Source organism: Entelurus aequoreus, linkage group LG17, assembly GCF_033978785.1.
Source record: "Entelurus aequoreus isolate RoL-2023_Sb linkage group LG17, RoL_Eaeq_v1.1, whole genome shotgun sequence".
Classification (NCBI taxonomy): domain Eukaryota; kingdom Metazoa; phylum Chordata; class Actinopteri; order Syngnathiformes; family Syngnathidae; genus Entelurus; species Entelurus aequoreus.
Window position 1 is genome coordinate 46,122,907 of NC_084747.1, and position 15,331 is coordinate 46,138,237.

Genomic DNA, 15,331 nt, shown 5'->3' on the forward strand with positions numbered 1-15,331 from the left:
CTTCTTCTTAAAACAGGCACGAAAGAGGGACTCTGACAAGCCGCCCAAGTCTCACAAGCACACGGAAGAGCACCACCACGAGAGACTTTCGGCCGAGGACGGAGACGAGCGGTCCAAGCGCAAGGAGAGAAAGTCCCCAAGAGGGCGGAGCTCTTCCCGGTCGCACTCCCGGGACAGGTCAGTTTGACGCGCATTGCCTGTGCAGAGCAGATGTGGCAACTGTAAAGCTGGCAGTTATGGATTAATCGATTTTTAGATGCATCGCAATTCGGACATGGACAATTATAGAATCGATTTGTAAACGTCAATAATGGATTTATTTATTGTAAATAAAGTCATGCAGACACTACTAACATTTGGCTGGCTGCATTGAGCCACCTCACTGAGAGATCCCACCAACTGCTTTATTACAGTGCACTTATGTTCCAGTTTTGCACACATTTTCATTAATTTAATAAATGTGGGAATTAATTTTACGGTTTCTTATCACAAATGCACGTTTTTTTAAAGTTGCAAGTAGGGCTGGGTGATATGGCCTTTTATTAATATCTCGATATTTTTAGGCCATGTCACGATACACGATATATATCTGGATATTTTGCCTTAGCTTTGAATGAACACTTGATGCATATAATCACAGCAGTATGATGATTCTATGTGTCTATATTAAAACATTCTTGTTCATACTGCATTAATATATGCTCATTTTAAACTTTCATGCAGAGAGGGAAATCACAACTAAGTCAATTGACAAAAACTGTATTTATTAAACAGTTATTAAGCAGTGGCACAAACATTCATGTAATTTCAAAACAGAAAGTGCAAGATTGTCAGAGACATTTTAAAACAAGCTATAAGTGCACTTTTGTGAATGATGTCACCAAGATGACATATCAAAACAACACTTAATTAAAGTGTAATTTTTGTACAGAACGCCACTACAATAGTTAAAAACGAATAAAGTGCACTTTTGTGCATGATATCACACAAGATATTTCAGTAACTGTCAAATAAAAATGAGCTGCATAATAGGTTCCTGCGGACGTTATCTCCTTCTGTCGGAGTATAAGTCGCACCGGCCGAAAATGCATAATAAAGAAGGAAAAAAACATGAGTCGCACTGGAGTATAAATTGAATTTTTGGGGGAAATTTATTTGATAAAAGCCAACACCAAGAATAGACATTTGAAAGGCAATTTAAAATAAATAAAGAATAGTGAACAACAGGCTGAATAAGTGTACGTTTTATGAGGCATAAATAACCAACTGAGAACGTGCCTGGTATGTTAACGTAACATATTATGGTAAGAGTCATTCAAATAACTATAACATATAGAACATGCTATACGTTTACCAAACAATCTGTCACTCCTAATCGCTAAATCCCATGAAATCTTATACGTCTAGTCTCTTACGTGAATGAGCTAAATAATATTATTTGATATTTTACGGTAATGTGTTAATAATTTCACACATAAGTCGCTCCTGAGTATAAGTCGCACCCCCGGCCAAACTAATTTTCCTGAGGGAACTCTCCTGAAGGAATCAATAAAGTACTATCTATCTATCTATCTATGGAAAAAACTGCGACTTGTAGTCCGAAAAACACGGTATCTGTTCCGTTCAGGCGTCATCACAGCAGAAGCAGAGACAAGCGACGATCGCGATCACACAGCCGTGACAGGAAGAGGAGGCCTCGCTCACGTTCAAAGTCCAAACACCGGCATCAAAGCAGAAGTCGCAGCAAGAGCAGGTGTGCACCGACAGCATCTTTTTCTTTCGAGACAGGCGTACCACTGCACATATGACATTGTGTCTCATGTCTCATTCCGCTCATTCCAGGGAGCGAAAGAAAAAACCCGAAAAGGTGCGCAGGAGGAGTCGTAGCGGGACGCCTAATCTGCTGGTCTTCCGCGGCCGAAACACAGCGATGGACGCTCAAGAGGCTCTTGCCAGAAGGTAAGCGCTTGTCTTTGTTGCGGCAGTTTTGGCCTGCAGGACATTTATTTTCCACTCTGCATCCTGGTGATTCTTCAAACAATGACTGCGTCATAAAAAGTAGAAATGGTTCAAGATGACCACAACGTCACCCACTGGTCATTCTCCAATTTTTTAGCGGGGGGGTGTATATTGTAGCGTCCCGGAAGAGTTAGTGCTGCAAGGGGTTCTGGGTATTGGTTCTGTTGTGTTTATGTTGTGTTACGGTGCGGATGTTCTCCCGAAATGTGTTTGTCATTCTTGTTTGGTGTGGGTTCACAGTGTGGCGCATATTTGTAACAGTGTTAAAGTTGTTTATACGGCTACCCTCAGTATGACCTGTATGGCTGTTGACCAAGTATGCCTGGCATTCACTTATGTGTGTGAAAAGCCGTAGATATTATGTGTCTGGGCCGGCACGCAAAGGCAGTGCCTTTAAGGCACGCCCCCAATATTGTTGTCTGGGTGGAAAATCGGGAGAATGGTTGCCCCGGGAGATTTTTGGGAGGGGCACTAAAATTCGTGAGTCTCCTGGGAAAATCGGGAGGGTTGGCAAGTATGGCTGGGAGACGCAACTGCTCTGTACTTCTCCCTACGTCCGTGTACCACTCCGTACAGCGGCGTTTTAAAGTCATAAATTTTACTTTTTGAAACCGATACCGATAATTTCCGATATTACATTTTAAAGCATTTATCGGCCGATAATAACGGCAGTCCGATATTATCGGACATCTCTAATATATACATTTATAATATTGCATAGGGTTTTTAAATCCAACATTGTTAAAATAGGATACAAAATAAAGAATACACATTTTCTCTTAAGAACTCTTTTGGCCCATTGACTCTCATTATAACTGCTTTTTTAACAGACTGTAGTCCTGTAATTGCACCCCATAACCATCAAATGATGCCAGAAAACCATGATGCATAATTCTCAGTGTTTGATGAGTGTAAATAAGCTAAACTGACAAACCGCTCAAATTCAATGCAAAAGATCTTAGGCAGTCATTTATAAAATGGCAGATACTTGTGTGAACCCAATCTCAACCAAGTCTTGCCTGTTTTCTCTCTCTTTTTGGCTGGCTGTAAAAACTTCTTTTTTTTGACAATGTTTCCATGAATTATTGACTTTATTTTTGTCAAAATGGTCTTAAAAATGTAAAACTTTATATTAATAGATGGATCTGAAGTTGTTGAAAGATTTCAAATTATATACATTTATATATAAATGTATTTCTGACTTGGGACACTTTTTATGAGCGGGTCCCTTTTGGATCCAGGAGTGTGTATCGTCAAGCTTAAGCTTGCGCAAGGGTTAATAAGAACTACCGTACGTCACTTTAATGAGGTTGTTTGTTTGTACTTCCAGGTTAGACAGAGCCAAGAAACTCCAGGAGCAGAAGGAGAAGGATTTGTTAGAAAAACGACAGCAGGAGATTGTTGCAGGTGAGGAGTTTGTTAAACAAACATATATATATTTTTTGTTTAATTAACTCATAATGACGTGAATATTTGTCGTAGGCACTTCCCCGGTTGCTGCAGCATCCGCTGCTACCTCATCAAACTCCACGCTCAACGTGGCGGCCCTGTTGGCCTCCGGGACGCAGGTGACGCCGCAGATTGCCATGGCGGCGCAGATGGCGGCACTTCAAGCCAAAACGCTGTCAGAGACCGGCATCGCCGTTCCGAGTTTCTACAACCCGTCTGCCGTCAATCCGTCAAAGTTTGCCGAACAGGAAAAAAAGAGGAAAATGTTGTGGCAGGGAAAGAAGGAAGGGGTAAGTTGTTTTTACTTGCCGCATCTTAATGTTTGCTTTGTTTTCCATTTGTGTCTGATTTACTTTGTCTTTCCAGGACAAGTCTCAGACAGCAGAGTTGTGGGAGAAGTTGAACTTTGGAAACAAGGACCAAAATGTTAAATTTCGCAAATTAATGGGGATTAAAGTAAGTATTTATTATCAGATAATGTCGTGACTTGTTAAAAGCTTAGGCTACAAGTGAAGTGAAGTGAATTATATTTATATAGCGCTTTTCTCTAGTGACTCAAAGCGCTTTTGCATAGTGAAACCCAATATCTAAGTTACATTTAAACAGTGTGGGTGGCACTGGGAGCAGGTGGGTAAAATGTCTTGCCCAAGGACACAACGGCAGTGACTAGGATTGCGGAAGCGGGATCGAACCTGGAACCCTCAAGTTGCTGGCACTACCAACCGAGCTATACCGCCACGGGGCGGTATAGCTCGGTTAAAGTGGACAAGTAGTTAGCACGCCAGCCTCCATCTTTGATTCGCTGTTGGAACAAAAACATGCATGTTAGGCTAATTGGTCAGCTGGGATAAGCTCCAGCACTCCCATGAGAAGTATACATGATATTTTTTTTTAAAAAGGATGAATGATTGTAAATGTTCTTTAATTAGGTCACGACCAGTCTGTTCTTCTCACCTTAAGTCAGCTGGTATAGGTTCCAGCTCACCTGTGACTCTGACAAGTGGTATAAAACAAGAGGAATGGTTGTCTATAGACAGCAGCTACTTAAGGCCTGTCAGCTGGGATGGGTTCCAGCTCACTGGTGACTATAAAAAGCAACCACTCTGGGCCTGTCAGCTGGGATAGGTTCCAGCTCATTCATGACTCTTGAGAACAAGTGGTATGAAACAAGATGGATGTTTGTCTATAGATAGCAGCTACTCCGGGCCTCTCACCTTTAGTCAGCTGGGATAGGTTCCAGCTCACTCATGACTCTTGAGAACAAGTGGTATGAAACAAGATGGATGTTTGTCTATAGATAGCAGCTACTCCGGGCCTCTCACCTTTAGTCAGCTGGGATAGGTTCCAGCTCACTCATGACTCTTGAGAACAAATGGTATGAAACAAGATGGATGTTTGTCTATAGATAGCAGCTACTCCGGGCCTCTCACCTTTAGTCAGCTGGGATAGGTTCCAGCTCACTCATGACTCTTGAGAACAAGTGGTATGAAACAAGATGGATGTTTGTCTATAGATAGCAGCTACTCCGGGCCTCTCACCTTTAGTCAGCTGGGATAGGTTCCAGCTCACTCATGACTCTTGAGAACAAGTGGTATGAAACAAGATGGATGTTTGTCTATAGATAGCAGCTACTCCGGGCCTCTCACCTTTAGTCAGCTGGGATAGGTTCCAGCTCACCCGTGACCCCAATGTGAACAAGGGGTATCAATAAAATAATCTATGGATGGTTGTAAGTTCCCTATGGTTGCCTAGCAACCAGTCTGTGCATCTTGCACTAAGTCTGCTGTGGTAGGTTCCAGCTCACTCGTGATTCTCATATGGAAAAGTTGTTTAAATTATTTATTATTTTTTTAAATGTATGGATGAGTAGTTGTCTACACATGCTCTATGATTGAGTTGCAACAAGTTAGGGCCTCTCAAGTTAAGTCAGCTGGGATAGGTTCCACTTCTCCCGAGACCCTAATGCGAACGAGGGGTATTAAAACATGGATCAATGTCTAAGTGCCCTCTGATTGACTATTGACCGGTCTAGGTTTTTTTCCCCTCAATGTCAGCTGTGATAGGTTCCAGCTCACTTATAACTGGAGATGTCCGATAATCGGCCGATAAAACCTCCTGAGCATGTCCCAAATTCCAAGCTGCTGTTTTGAGGCATGTTAAAAAAAAGAATGCACTTTGTGACTTCAATAATAAATATGACAGTGACATGTTGGCATTTTTTTCCATAACTTCAGTTGATTTATTTTGGAAAACCTTGTTACATTGTTTAATGCATCCAGCGGGGCATCACAACAAAATTAGGCATAATAATGTGTTAATTCCACGACTGTATATACCGGTATCGGTTGATATCGGAATCGGTCATTAAGAGTTGAACAATATCGGAATATCGGATATCGGCAAAAAAGCCATTATCGGACATCTCTACTTATGACCCTAGTGGGTACTAGCGCTATAGAAAATGGATGTTGAAAGATGTTTTCATAATGAGTCCAATGTTTGTCCTTACAGGGTGAAGATGAGGGGCAAGCTTCCAAACCACTAAATGACGAAGGTATCAAGACACTCCAAAAGCAAGAGGAAATGTTCCGGAACCTTGACGTCCAATACGAGATGGCTCGATCCCAGACTCACACCCAGCGAGGGATGGGCCTGGGCTTTTCCTCGGCTTTTTCCCATGGAATGGATTCCTTCTAGCGCTGTGACGGACACCCGATACAAACATGGTACGGGACTTCCAGCTCATGGCTAGCTTGCATGGATCATTTATTCATAGAAGAAGATGTATATATAACAAGAAGCTGAACTCAGCTCAGCATTCATCAGTGTTCAGTACATGAAGCATCACGTTCAAATGGATGATGGTACTTACAAAATATGATTTTTGTGGATTACTGTGGTAGTTTTTTTTTTCTAACTTGTGATTGGCTCAAAATGACATGCATTAACATGAACAATGTTTACGACCAAATAGCAAAAGGGTACTAAAAAGATCCCATACAGCATTTCCATTTGGATTTGGGAATGAAACACAACACGATGGCTTGTCTTAAGGCAGGGTGTGCAAAATTGCTCTGTTGTTTATTTTAACAGGAGGGGGTTCTAAATAGGATCGGCCTTACTTCTGGTTTTCAAGAACGATTTTGAAATACCAAATTAAACAAAATTGAAAAAATTATAATGGTACTCACAAATACATTTAGCATCTGAATTTGTATTAAGTGTCAAAGTAATCTTGAGTTATATTTTTTCTCTGACAAAAAGTCATTGTGGGGAAAAAAATCTTAAAATTATTTTTTACTGAACTTTATTTTACTATGTAGCACATGCATTATCAAAAATAGAGGTAAGAGACAAATTTGTGTCTTAGAACATGAAGTTTTCTTTATTACAATTTTTGTGAATGATGGTTTAGGCGTCTAAAAGTATATTATACTACCAAAAAGGGACAAGGTGATATACACATTTGAACCAGTTCAACCCTAAAAATGTGTTTAGACAATTACTAGTAATTTAAATAGAGCATACTAAAAGTAGTATTTATGTTTAGTCATTAATACATGTTTGTATTAAAATATTTTATTGTTGCCATTGTCTGTTCGATTAAGGTATTTTTACATGATTTTGTTGACATCATGGCACTATCAGCTATGGAAGTTTCCTACTATGTGAAGCACTTTTGTCTGTTAATGGTTAGGGCCTTAGGGGGTTATAAAGTACTTGAACTGGTACAAATTAATAAGATATATAAATATACAGTACAGGCCAAAAGTTTGGACACATCTCATTCAATGTTCTTTATTTTCATGACTTTTACATTGTAGATTTGATGACTTTTACATTGTAGATTGTCACTGAAGGCATCAAAACTATGAATGAACATGTGGAGTTATGTACTTAACAAAAAAGGTGAAATAACTGAAAACATGTTTTACATTTTAATTTCTTCAACGTAGCCACTGTTGCGTCTGCTTCCCTCCCAGGGAATTAATGTTACTGGTCAATCCCAAGTTCTTTCAGATGACATATTTGCAGAGTAAGAAGGACCATCAAGACAAAATAGGAATATTATCATGTTTTACTGAAGCTTCAGGAGGCCAGCCCACACCAATAAATTCATATCGGCTTCTCGAATTGGTCTAACATTCAAACGGAAGAGCCAACTTCTTGCACATGAAGAAAGCCCCCACCTGTCCAGAAAAGAACACAGCCTCATTGTTCTACAAACCCCGTTTCCATATGAGTTGGGAAATTGTGTTAGATGTAAATATAAACGGAATACAATGATTTGCAAATCATTTTCAACCCATAGTCAGTTGAATATGCTACAAAGACAACATATTTGATGTTCAAACTGATAAAAAAATGTTTATATTTACATCTAACACAATTTCCCAACTCATATGGAAACGGGGTTTGTAGTTGGAAGAAGATGATGCAAAATCATTAGATTCCAAAATGTTACAGAAAAGTAGCTTTGACTAAATGAATACTAAGACATTTATTTGCATATGAGCGTGGAGTAGAGGACGTGAGCCACGCCGGTGATGAGGTTGTGGTTGGCGAACTCCAGGATGAGAAGCAGGATGGGATACTCGCTGCGTCGCTTGGCCGCGTCCGCCTCTTGGCTCAGTCCCATCCAGTGGAGCAGCAGCGTCCTCATGGCCTCCGGGAAAAGCTCGGCGGCCACTTCCTCGGCCGGCGGCAGCTCGCTGATCCTCTCGATGTGCCGCTCCTTGAAGCCCTCCACGCCGCGGCTCACGCTCCCGTTGGCCGAGCTGAACTGGCGGCCCAGCCACCGGGCGACGGCGTCCAGCAGGGGACTGGAATAAACGCAGCTCCACTCTTTGGACTTGAGCAGCGCCAGCACCGAGTCCGCCACGTCTTGTTCCTCTAACGTCCCGCCGAGGCATCGCTCCGTGTGATCCAAAAAAAGCAGGAGGGTCTCCAACTGCTGCTCTTTGAAGCTCTCGGCCTCGGAGGAGAGTTTAGCATCCAAACGCTGAAGTTTACTCCTGAGCGTCAACACAAGCGGACGCCTTTGCTGTGAAAAGTAGCAGTGATCGTGTTCTTTTGAGATGTTTGCTGTGGTGGCCTCCAGATCCAGACCATCCATCCTGGTGTCGGAGGGACCGGCGTCCAGCTGCTCGCTGAGGCTGTAGCTCGTCTTCAGCGGGCTGTCGTTTATTTGAGACTTCCAAAGGTCCTACAGAGGGATCAAGTACAAGCTCTAGTATAAAGGTAGGGACCGACTCCCCATCCCACACTAAACCCAACTATTGCATGAATTTAGCTTTTTGACCAGCTTTTTAAAACCATACAGTTTTTGTTTTTTTTTACTTCAAAAGATGACAACATACATAAATAACCCTACAAAATAATTGCCAACAACTTTGATATAAAATAACCACAAAATGAATTTAAATAATCATAAGCTACGGCCCACGAGTGTCAAATTCTAGGCGTGGCCCACGACTTATTGATTGATTGAGACTTTTATTAGTAGACTGCACAGTACAGTACATATTTCGTACAATTGACCACTTAAATGGTAACACCCCAATAAGTTTTTCATCTTGTTTAACCTCTTAAGGCCCAAGCTGTTTACATGTGTTTTGTATTTATCTTTGCTATTTGGGCTTGTTGGACCCTAATTAGAATAAAAACTAAAAATCATCTTTCAATATGATGTACTTAGTCCATAAGTGCACAAACGTGTACTTCATGTGTAGTGACATGCAATTTTTTATTTTTACACTTTTTTTTTTCCAAATTCCATTGTATGTTATACTCTTCTGACACCACCAGATGGCAGTATACACTACCGTTCAAAAGTTTGGGGTCACATTGAAATGTCCTTATTTTTGAAGGAAAAGCACTGTACTTTTCAATGAAGATAACTTTAAACTAGTCTTAACTTTAAAGAAATACACTCTATACATTGCTAATGTGGTAAATGACTATTCTAGCTGCAAATGTCTGGTTTTTGGTGCAATATCTACATAGGTGTATAGAGGCCCATTTCCAGCAACTATCACTCCAGTGTTCTAATGGTACAATGTGTTTGCTCATTGGCTCAGAAGGCTAATTGATGATTACAAAACCCTTGCGCAATCATGTTCACACTTTTGAAAACAGTTTAGCTCGTTACAGAAGCTACAAAACTGACCTTCCTTTGAGCAGATTGAGTTTCTGGAGCATCACATTTGTGGGGTCAATTAAATGCTCAAAATGGCCAGAAAAAGAGAACTTTCATCTGAAACTCGACAGTTTATTCTTGTTCTTAGAAATGAAGGCTATTCCACAAAATTGTTTGGGTGACCCCAAACTTTTGAACGGTAGTGTAAGTGTCCATATGTTGGCATATGACCCCAATTCAGTAATGTACACAGTTTTGGAAATAAGAGCTAAAAGGTGCTGTCCACGCATGTGGCCACTAAGGCCTTTAGAGGTTAAGTCGGGGTCCACTTTCATCAATTCATGGTAAACATTGTTTTATGTGGCCCGTGAAAGCCTGGAAATAATATGCGTCAATAAAGCACTTTTATATTTCCAACTAAACTAGAGATGTCCGATAATATCGGCCTGCCGATATTATCGGCCGATATATGCGTTAAAATGTAATATCGGAAATTATCGGTATCGTTTTTTTTATTTTTGGTGTCGGTTTTTTTTGTGGTTTTTTTTAATGACATCAACATAAAAAACACAAGATACACTTACAATTAGTGCACCAACCCAAAAAACCTCCCTACCCCATTTACACTCATTCACACAAAAGGGTTGTTTGTTTCTGTTATTAATATTCTGCTTCCTACATTATATATCAATATATATCAATACAGTCTGCAAGGGATACAGTCTGTAAGCACACATGATTGTGCGTGCTGCTGGTCCACTAATAGTACTAACTTTTAACAGTTAATTTTACTAATTTTCATTCATTACTAGTTTCTATGTAACTGTTTTTATATTGTTGTACTTTCTTTTTTATTCAAGAAAATGTTTTTAATTTCTTATTTTACTATTTTTTTTAAAAAGTACCTTATCTTCACCATACCTGGTTGTCCAAATTAGGCATAATAATGTGTTAATTCCACGACTGCATATATCGGTTGATATCGTATCGGTTGATATCGGTATCGGTAATTAAAGAGTTGGACAATATCGGAATATCGGATATCCCTAAACTAAACATATTCGTTCTTTCAATTTCCACATAAATATTGCATGTCTTAAACTTGAGAATTATCTGAACTTGCAAAGACAACATTATGTTAAAAACACAGGGGTGTCCAAAGTGCAGCTCGGGTTTTGTTTTCCCGCAAAAAAGAATGTAAAATAAATTAAATTGCAAACATTAGTGATGCAATGACAAAAAGCTGACATTTGATACTAATAACTCAGGGGTGTCCAAACTTTTTCAAAAATAGTTGCATACTGAAGTCAAGGGGGCCATTTCGAAATTGTTTTATTTTGTTAAAAAATACTAACAAAAGTTAGGATCAGGTTTGTGTTTTGAGTGACAAAGTGTATTAATATAAAAAATAAATTATGTCTTTATTCTTTTTTTAAAAAAATGTTTAGTTTTTTTTAACCCCTGTAATAATTAATAAAAGTACACTTTGTCACCTATAACACAAAACGGACACTCTTTAAATACTAACGTCTGTTTCAGCATTTCTTTTTACAAAATAAAAATATATAAAAATGACACCGCAAACTTTGACTTTTTAATATGTGGCCCTTGGTAAAAAAAAGTTTGAACACCTTTATATTGACATTTATTCCAAACATTTTTTGTTCAGATAAAATATTTGTTCCCCTGACTTATGATTTCAAAAGCAAGTACGTTGTCCATCAATTTCTACTTTAAAAATGCATAGTGAATTGTGTAATAATATACACGAGAATATACATTAAAATGCATATATATCCACTGTAAAAAATTGGCCCTCGGAGAGCAGCCATAACTGCAATGTGGCCCTCAATAAAAAAGAACTTTGCCACATGTAATTATTAGCCATCACTCCCGGCAACCGTTCTCCCAAATTTCTCCCGATTTACACCCAGACAACAATATTGGGGGCGTGCCGGCCCAATCACATAATATCTACGGCTTTTCACACACACAAGTGAATGCAACGCATACTTGGTCAACAGCCATACAGGTCACACTGAGGGTGACCGTATAAACAACTTTAACACTGTTACAAATATGCGCCACACCAAACAAGAATGACAAACACGTTTCTGGAGAACATCCGCACCGTAACACAACATAAACACAACAGAACAAATACCCAGAACCCCTTGCAGCACTAACTCTTCCGGGACGCTACAATATACACCCCCGCTACCAAACATCAACCCCGCCCCCCCAACCCCAAAAAAGCCATTATCGGACATCTCTAGTATTAACGCATTTAAACATTTATTTTGATTGGATTTAAAGTTTGATATGTGGGGATATGTGACATTAGATTTAGGGTGAAGTGAGGGGGCCTTTAGGAGTCTATTCATAATAATAATAAAAGCATACTTGCCAACCTTGAGACCTCCGATATGAATAAAAGGCCTAAATGGGGCCACACAAACCCTGCATTTGTATCACATGGTTATTAAACTGAAATAACATTTTAAAAAAGCTGTTTTGTTAACCACCTGGGGAAGTTCAGTCCTACCTGGAAGTTCTCCACCACTGCAAGCTGCTCCTGCTTGGTGTACGTTTCAAAAGCCACTCGAAAAAGCCCGTGAATGCTGTAGAACCAAAGGCTGTTGTTGGACGTGGGCACCTTTAAGCCACGGAACCTAAAGGCTACAACACATCAAATGCCGGTCAAGATCACCCAATTGGGGGTGACTTGTTTTCATTTTGTTGTCGTTACCGGAAGAAAATTGTATTTTGGTGGAGAGGCCTTTCCTGGCATATTTGGCGTGACAGCGGGGATGATTCTCGGGCCGGATGTCGGTGTTGGAGAAGAGATCGGCTCCTAAAAAGAGAGGCACCGCCGCCGCACCCTGAAACACAAATCCTTTAGTTAGTAGTGTATTATAAAGCGTGTCCAACTACTTCTGGCAAAGGCCACTCTAAGACCAATTCACTGTAGGTCAGTGCTACTCAAATATGTTCTGTTACGCCCCCTACAGGGAGTAGAAAAAAAATCCTGCCCCCCAATCCACTCTCCACCGTGACTATGAATAGTATAATTTGTCAAAAAAAAATGTATATAACTAAACTGCAAAAACTGAAATCTAAGTAAGATGAAATATCCGGTGATATTTGCTTATTTTCTGTCTGATAAGATAATTCTTCTCACTAAGCAGATTTTATGTTAGAGTGTTTTACTTGTTTTAAGGGTTTTGGTCCTAAATGATCTCAGTAAGATATTACAGCTTGTAGATTAGATTTTATGACCTATATTGAGTAAAACATGCTTGAAACTAGAATATCAGCTGTGTCATCAACACTCACAAGTATAAAACTACTTTTTTTAAGTAATCATTTCTTATTTTCAAGCATGAAAAAAATAAAATCATGACTTTAACACAATTGTGTCTCATAATTAAAACAGATGACAGCCAAATGGACTTTGCTGTTTTATTATCAATAAAACAATAGAAAATACGTACTCATATAGTAGTACAGTTGTTATTAGTGAGAATATACCGTATTTTTCATATATAAATCGCACCGGCCGAAAATGCATAATAAAGAAGGAAAAAAACGTATAAGTCGCACTGGAGTATAAGTCGCATTTTTGGGGGAAATTTATTTGATAAAACCCAACACCAAGAATAGACATTTGAAAGGCAATTTAAATAAAGAATAGTGAACAACAGGCTACACAGCTCAGTTTTAGTTTTGTTCCGCATAGCCTTCCCTAAACTTCAATGCCTTTTCTTAGGGGCACTCACCTTTGTTTATTTTTGGTTTTAGCATTAGATACCTTTTTACCTGCACCCTGCCTTCCGCTGTTTCCGACATTTACAAAGCAATTTGCTACCAGCTGCCACCTACTGACATGGAAGAGTATTACACGGTTACTCTGCCGAGCTATAGACAGCACCGACACTCAACAACAACACATCATTTGCAGACTATAATTACTGCTTTGCAAAAAATATTTTTAACCCAAATAGGTGAAATTATATCTCACACTGATGTATACTTCACGTACCTTTCGTGGACACTCTGTCAGAGTAAAAGACGAATCATTGACCAAGTAAATAAAACAAATCTTTTTGAAACCTCCATCCCAGTGGGGTAGAGACAAATAGACAATGTTTTGACATTTTCTTTTAAAGAGTTGAGAAGTTTACTCAACTACTACTTTGTTTTAGCAATCAAGAATATTTCAGTTGTTTTTATCCTCCTTTGTGGGGACATTGTTGATTGTCATGTCATGTTGTGGACGCCGTCTTTGCTCCACAGTAAGTCTTTGCTGTCGTCCAGCATTCTGTTTTTGTTTACTTTGTAGGCCCGTTCAGTTTTAGTTTCGTTCTGCATAACCTTCCCTAAACTTCAATGCCTTTTCTTAGGGGCACTGACCTTTTTTTTTTTTTTGGTTTTAGCATTAGACACCTTTTTACCTTCACCCTGCCTCCCGCTGTTTCCGACAGAGTATTACACGGTTACTCAGCCGAGCTCTAGACAGCACCGACACTCAACAAAAACACATCATTTGCAGACTATAATTACTGGTTTGCAGAAAATATTTTTAACCCAAATAGGTGAAATTAGATAATCTCCCACGGCACACCAGACTGAAAAACACTGATCCATACTTCACGTACCTTTTGTGGACACTCTGTCAGATACTTTGTTTCAAGCAATCAAGACTATTTCAGTTGTGCGGACGCTATCCTTCTTTGTGTGGAAATTGTCGATTGTCATGTCATGTACGGATGTACTTTGTGGACGCCGTCTGCTCCACACGCTGTAAGTCTTTGCTGTCGTCCAGCATTCCGTTTTTGATTACTTTGTAGCCAGTTCAGTTTTTGTTTGCCGTAATTTTCGGATTATAAGTCGCAGTTTTTTTCATAGTTTGGCCGGGGGTGCGATTTATACTCCGGAGCGACTTATGTGTGAAATTATTAACACATTACCTTAAAATATGAAATAATATTATTTACACTTTTTTTTCACCTTTTTACCTGCACCCTGCCTCCCGCTGTTTCCGACATTTAGAAAGCAATTTGCTACCAGCTGCCACCTAGTGACATGGAAGAGTATTACATGGTTACTCTGCCGAGCTCTGGACAGCACCGACACTCAACAACAACACATCATTTGCAGACTATAATTACTGCTTTGCAAAAAATATTTTTAACCCAAATAGGTGAAATTATATTTCACTCTGATGTATATACTTCACGTACCTTTCGTGGACACTCTGTCAGAGTAAAAGACGAATCATTGACCAAGTAAATAAAACGAATCTTTTTGAAGCCTCCATCCCAGTGGGGTAAAGACAAATAGACAATGTTTGACATTTTTTTTTAAAGAGTTGAGAAGTTTACTCAACTATACAGGAAAGGGGAAATGTAGCAAACAGAATAAGCTAGCATGATGCATCGTGCAGTAAACAACACACGTCTTTGGTTGTTAAACCCAGAACTTTGTCTTACAGGCTAACATCAACGAAGACCACGTCTTTCGGTGACGTCACTCACGAGAAGGGTTTTGTCAGGCTATGTTGAACCAACGTTCCTTTTACGAATAGTTTCTTAGGGCTTCTGAAATTATATATAATATAAAAAAGTGATTTCGAATATTATTTTTCACCTGGCGTGAGGAAGACATTGGAATATGCGACATAATCACAAACCAGACAACAAGTCGCCTACACATTCAGATTAT

The 15,331-nt window shown here is 39.5% G+C and overlaps 2 protein-coding genes across 3 annotated transcripts in view; one reads left to right on the top strand and one right to left on the bottom strand.

Annotated features, from left to right (window-relative positions):
• The window catches only part of rsrc2 (arginine/serine-rich coiled-coil 2), a 29,513-nt gene extending 23,040 nt beyond the window's left edge, over positions 1 to 6,473 (top strand). For both annotated transcript variants that reach the window (XM_062025791.1, XM_062025790.1), the window contains exons 5-11: positions 17 to 177; positions 1,628 to 1,753; positions 1,843 to 1,959; positions 3,350 to 3,426; positions 3,502 to 3,758; positions 3,835 to 3,924; positions 5,980 to 6,473. In XM_062025791.1, coding sequence (XP_061881775.1) covers positions 17 to 177; positions 1,628 to 1,753; positions 1,843 to 1,959; positions 3,350 to 3,426; positions 3,502 to 3,758; positions 3,835 to 3,924; positions 5,980 to 6,165 — 1,014 coding nt within the window. In that variant the 3' untranslated portion in view covers positions 6,166 to 6,473. The remainder of the gene's footprint in view (positions 1 to 16; positions 178 to 1,627; positions 1,754 to 1,842; positions 1,960 to 3,349; positions 3,427 to 3,501; positions 3,759 to 3,834; positions 3,925 to 5,979) is intronic.
• A 797-nt stretch (positions 6,474 to 7,270) lies between these two features.
• Positions 7,271 to 15,070, bottom strand: si:ch211-110p13.9 (uncharacterized protein LOC562347 homolog). Its single transcript, XM_062025792.1, has 4 exons — positions 14,851 to 15,070; positions 12,357 to 12,489; positions 12,153 to 12,286; positions 7,271 to 8,674 (listed from the first exon to the last, which is right to left on the bottom strand). Exons 1-4 carry the CDS (start codon positions 14,962 to 14,964, stop codon positions 7,970 to 7,972), a joined length of 1,086 nt encoding a protein of 361 aa, XP_061881776.1. The 5' UTR covers positions 14,965 to 15,070; the 3' UTR covers positions 7,271 to 7,969.
• Positions 15,071 to 15,331: the final 261 nt, after the last annotated feature.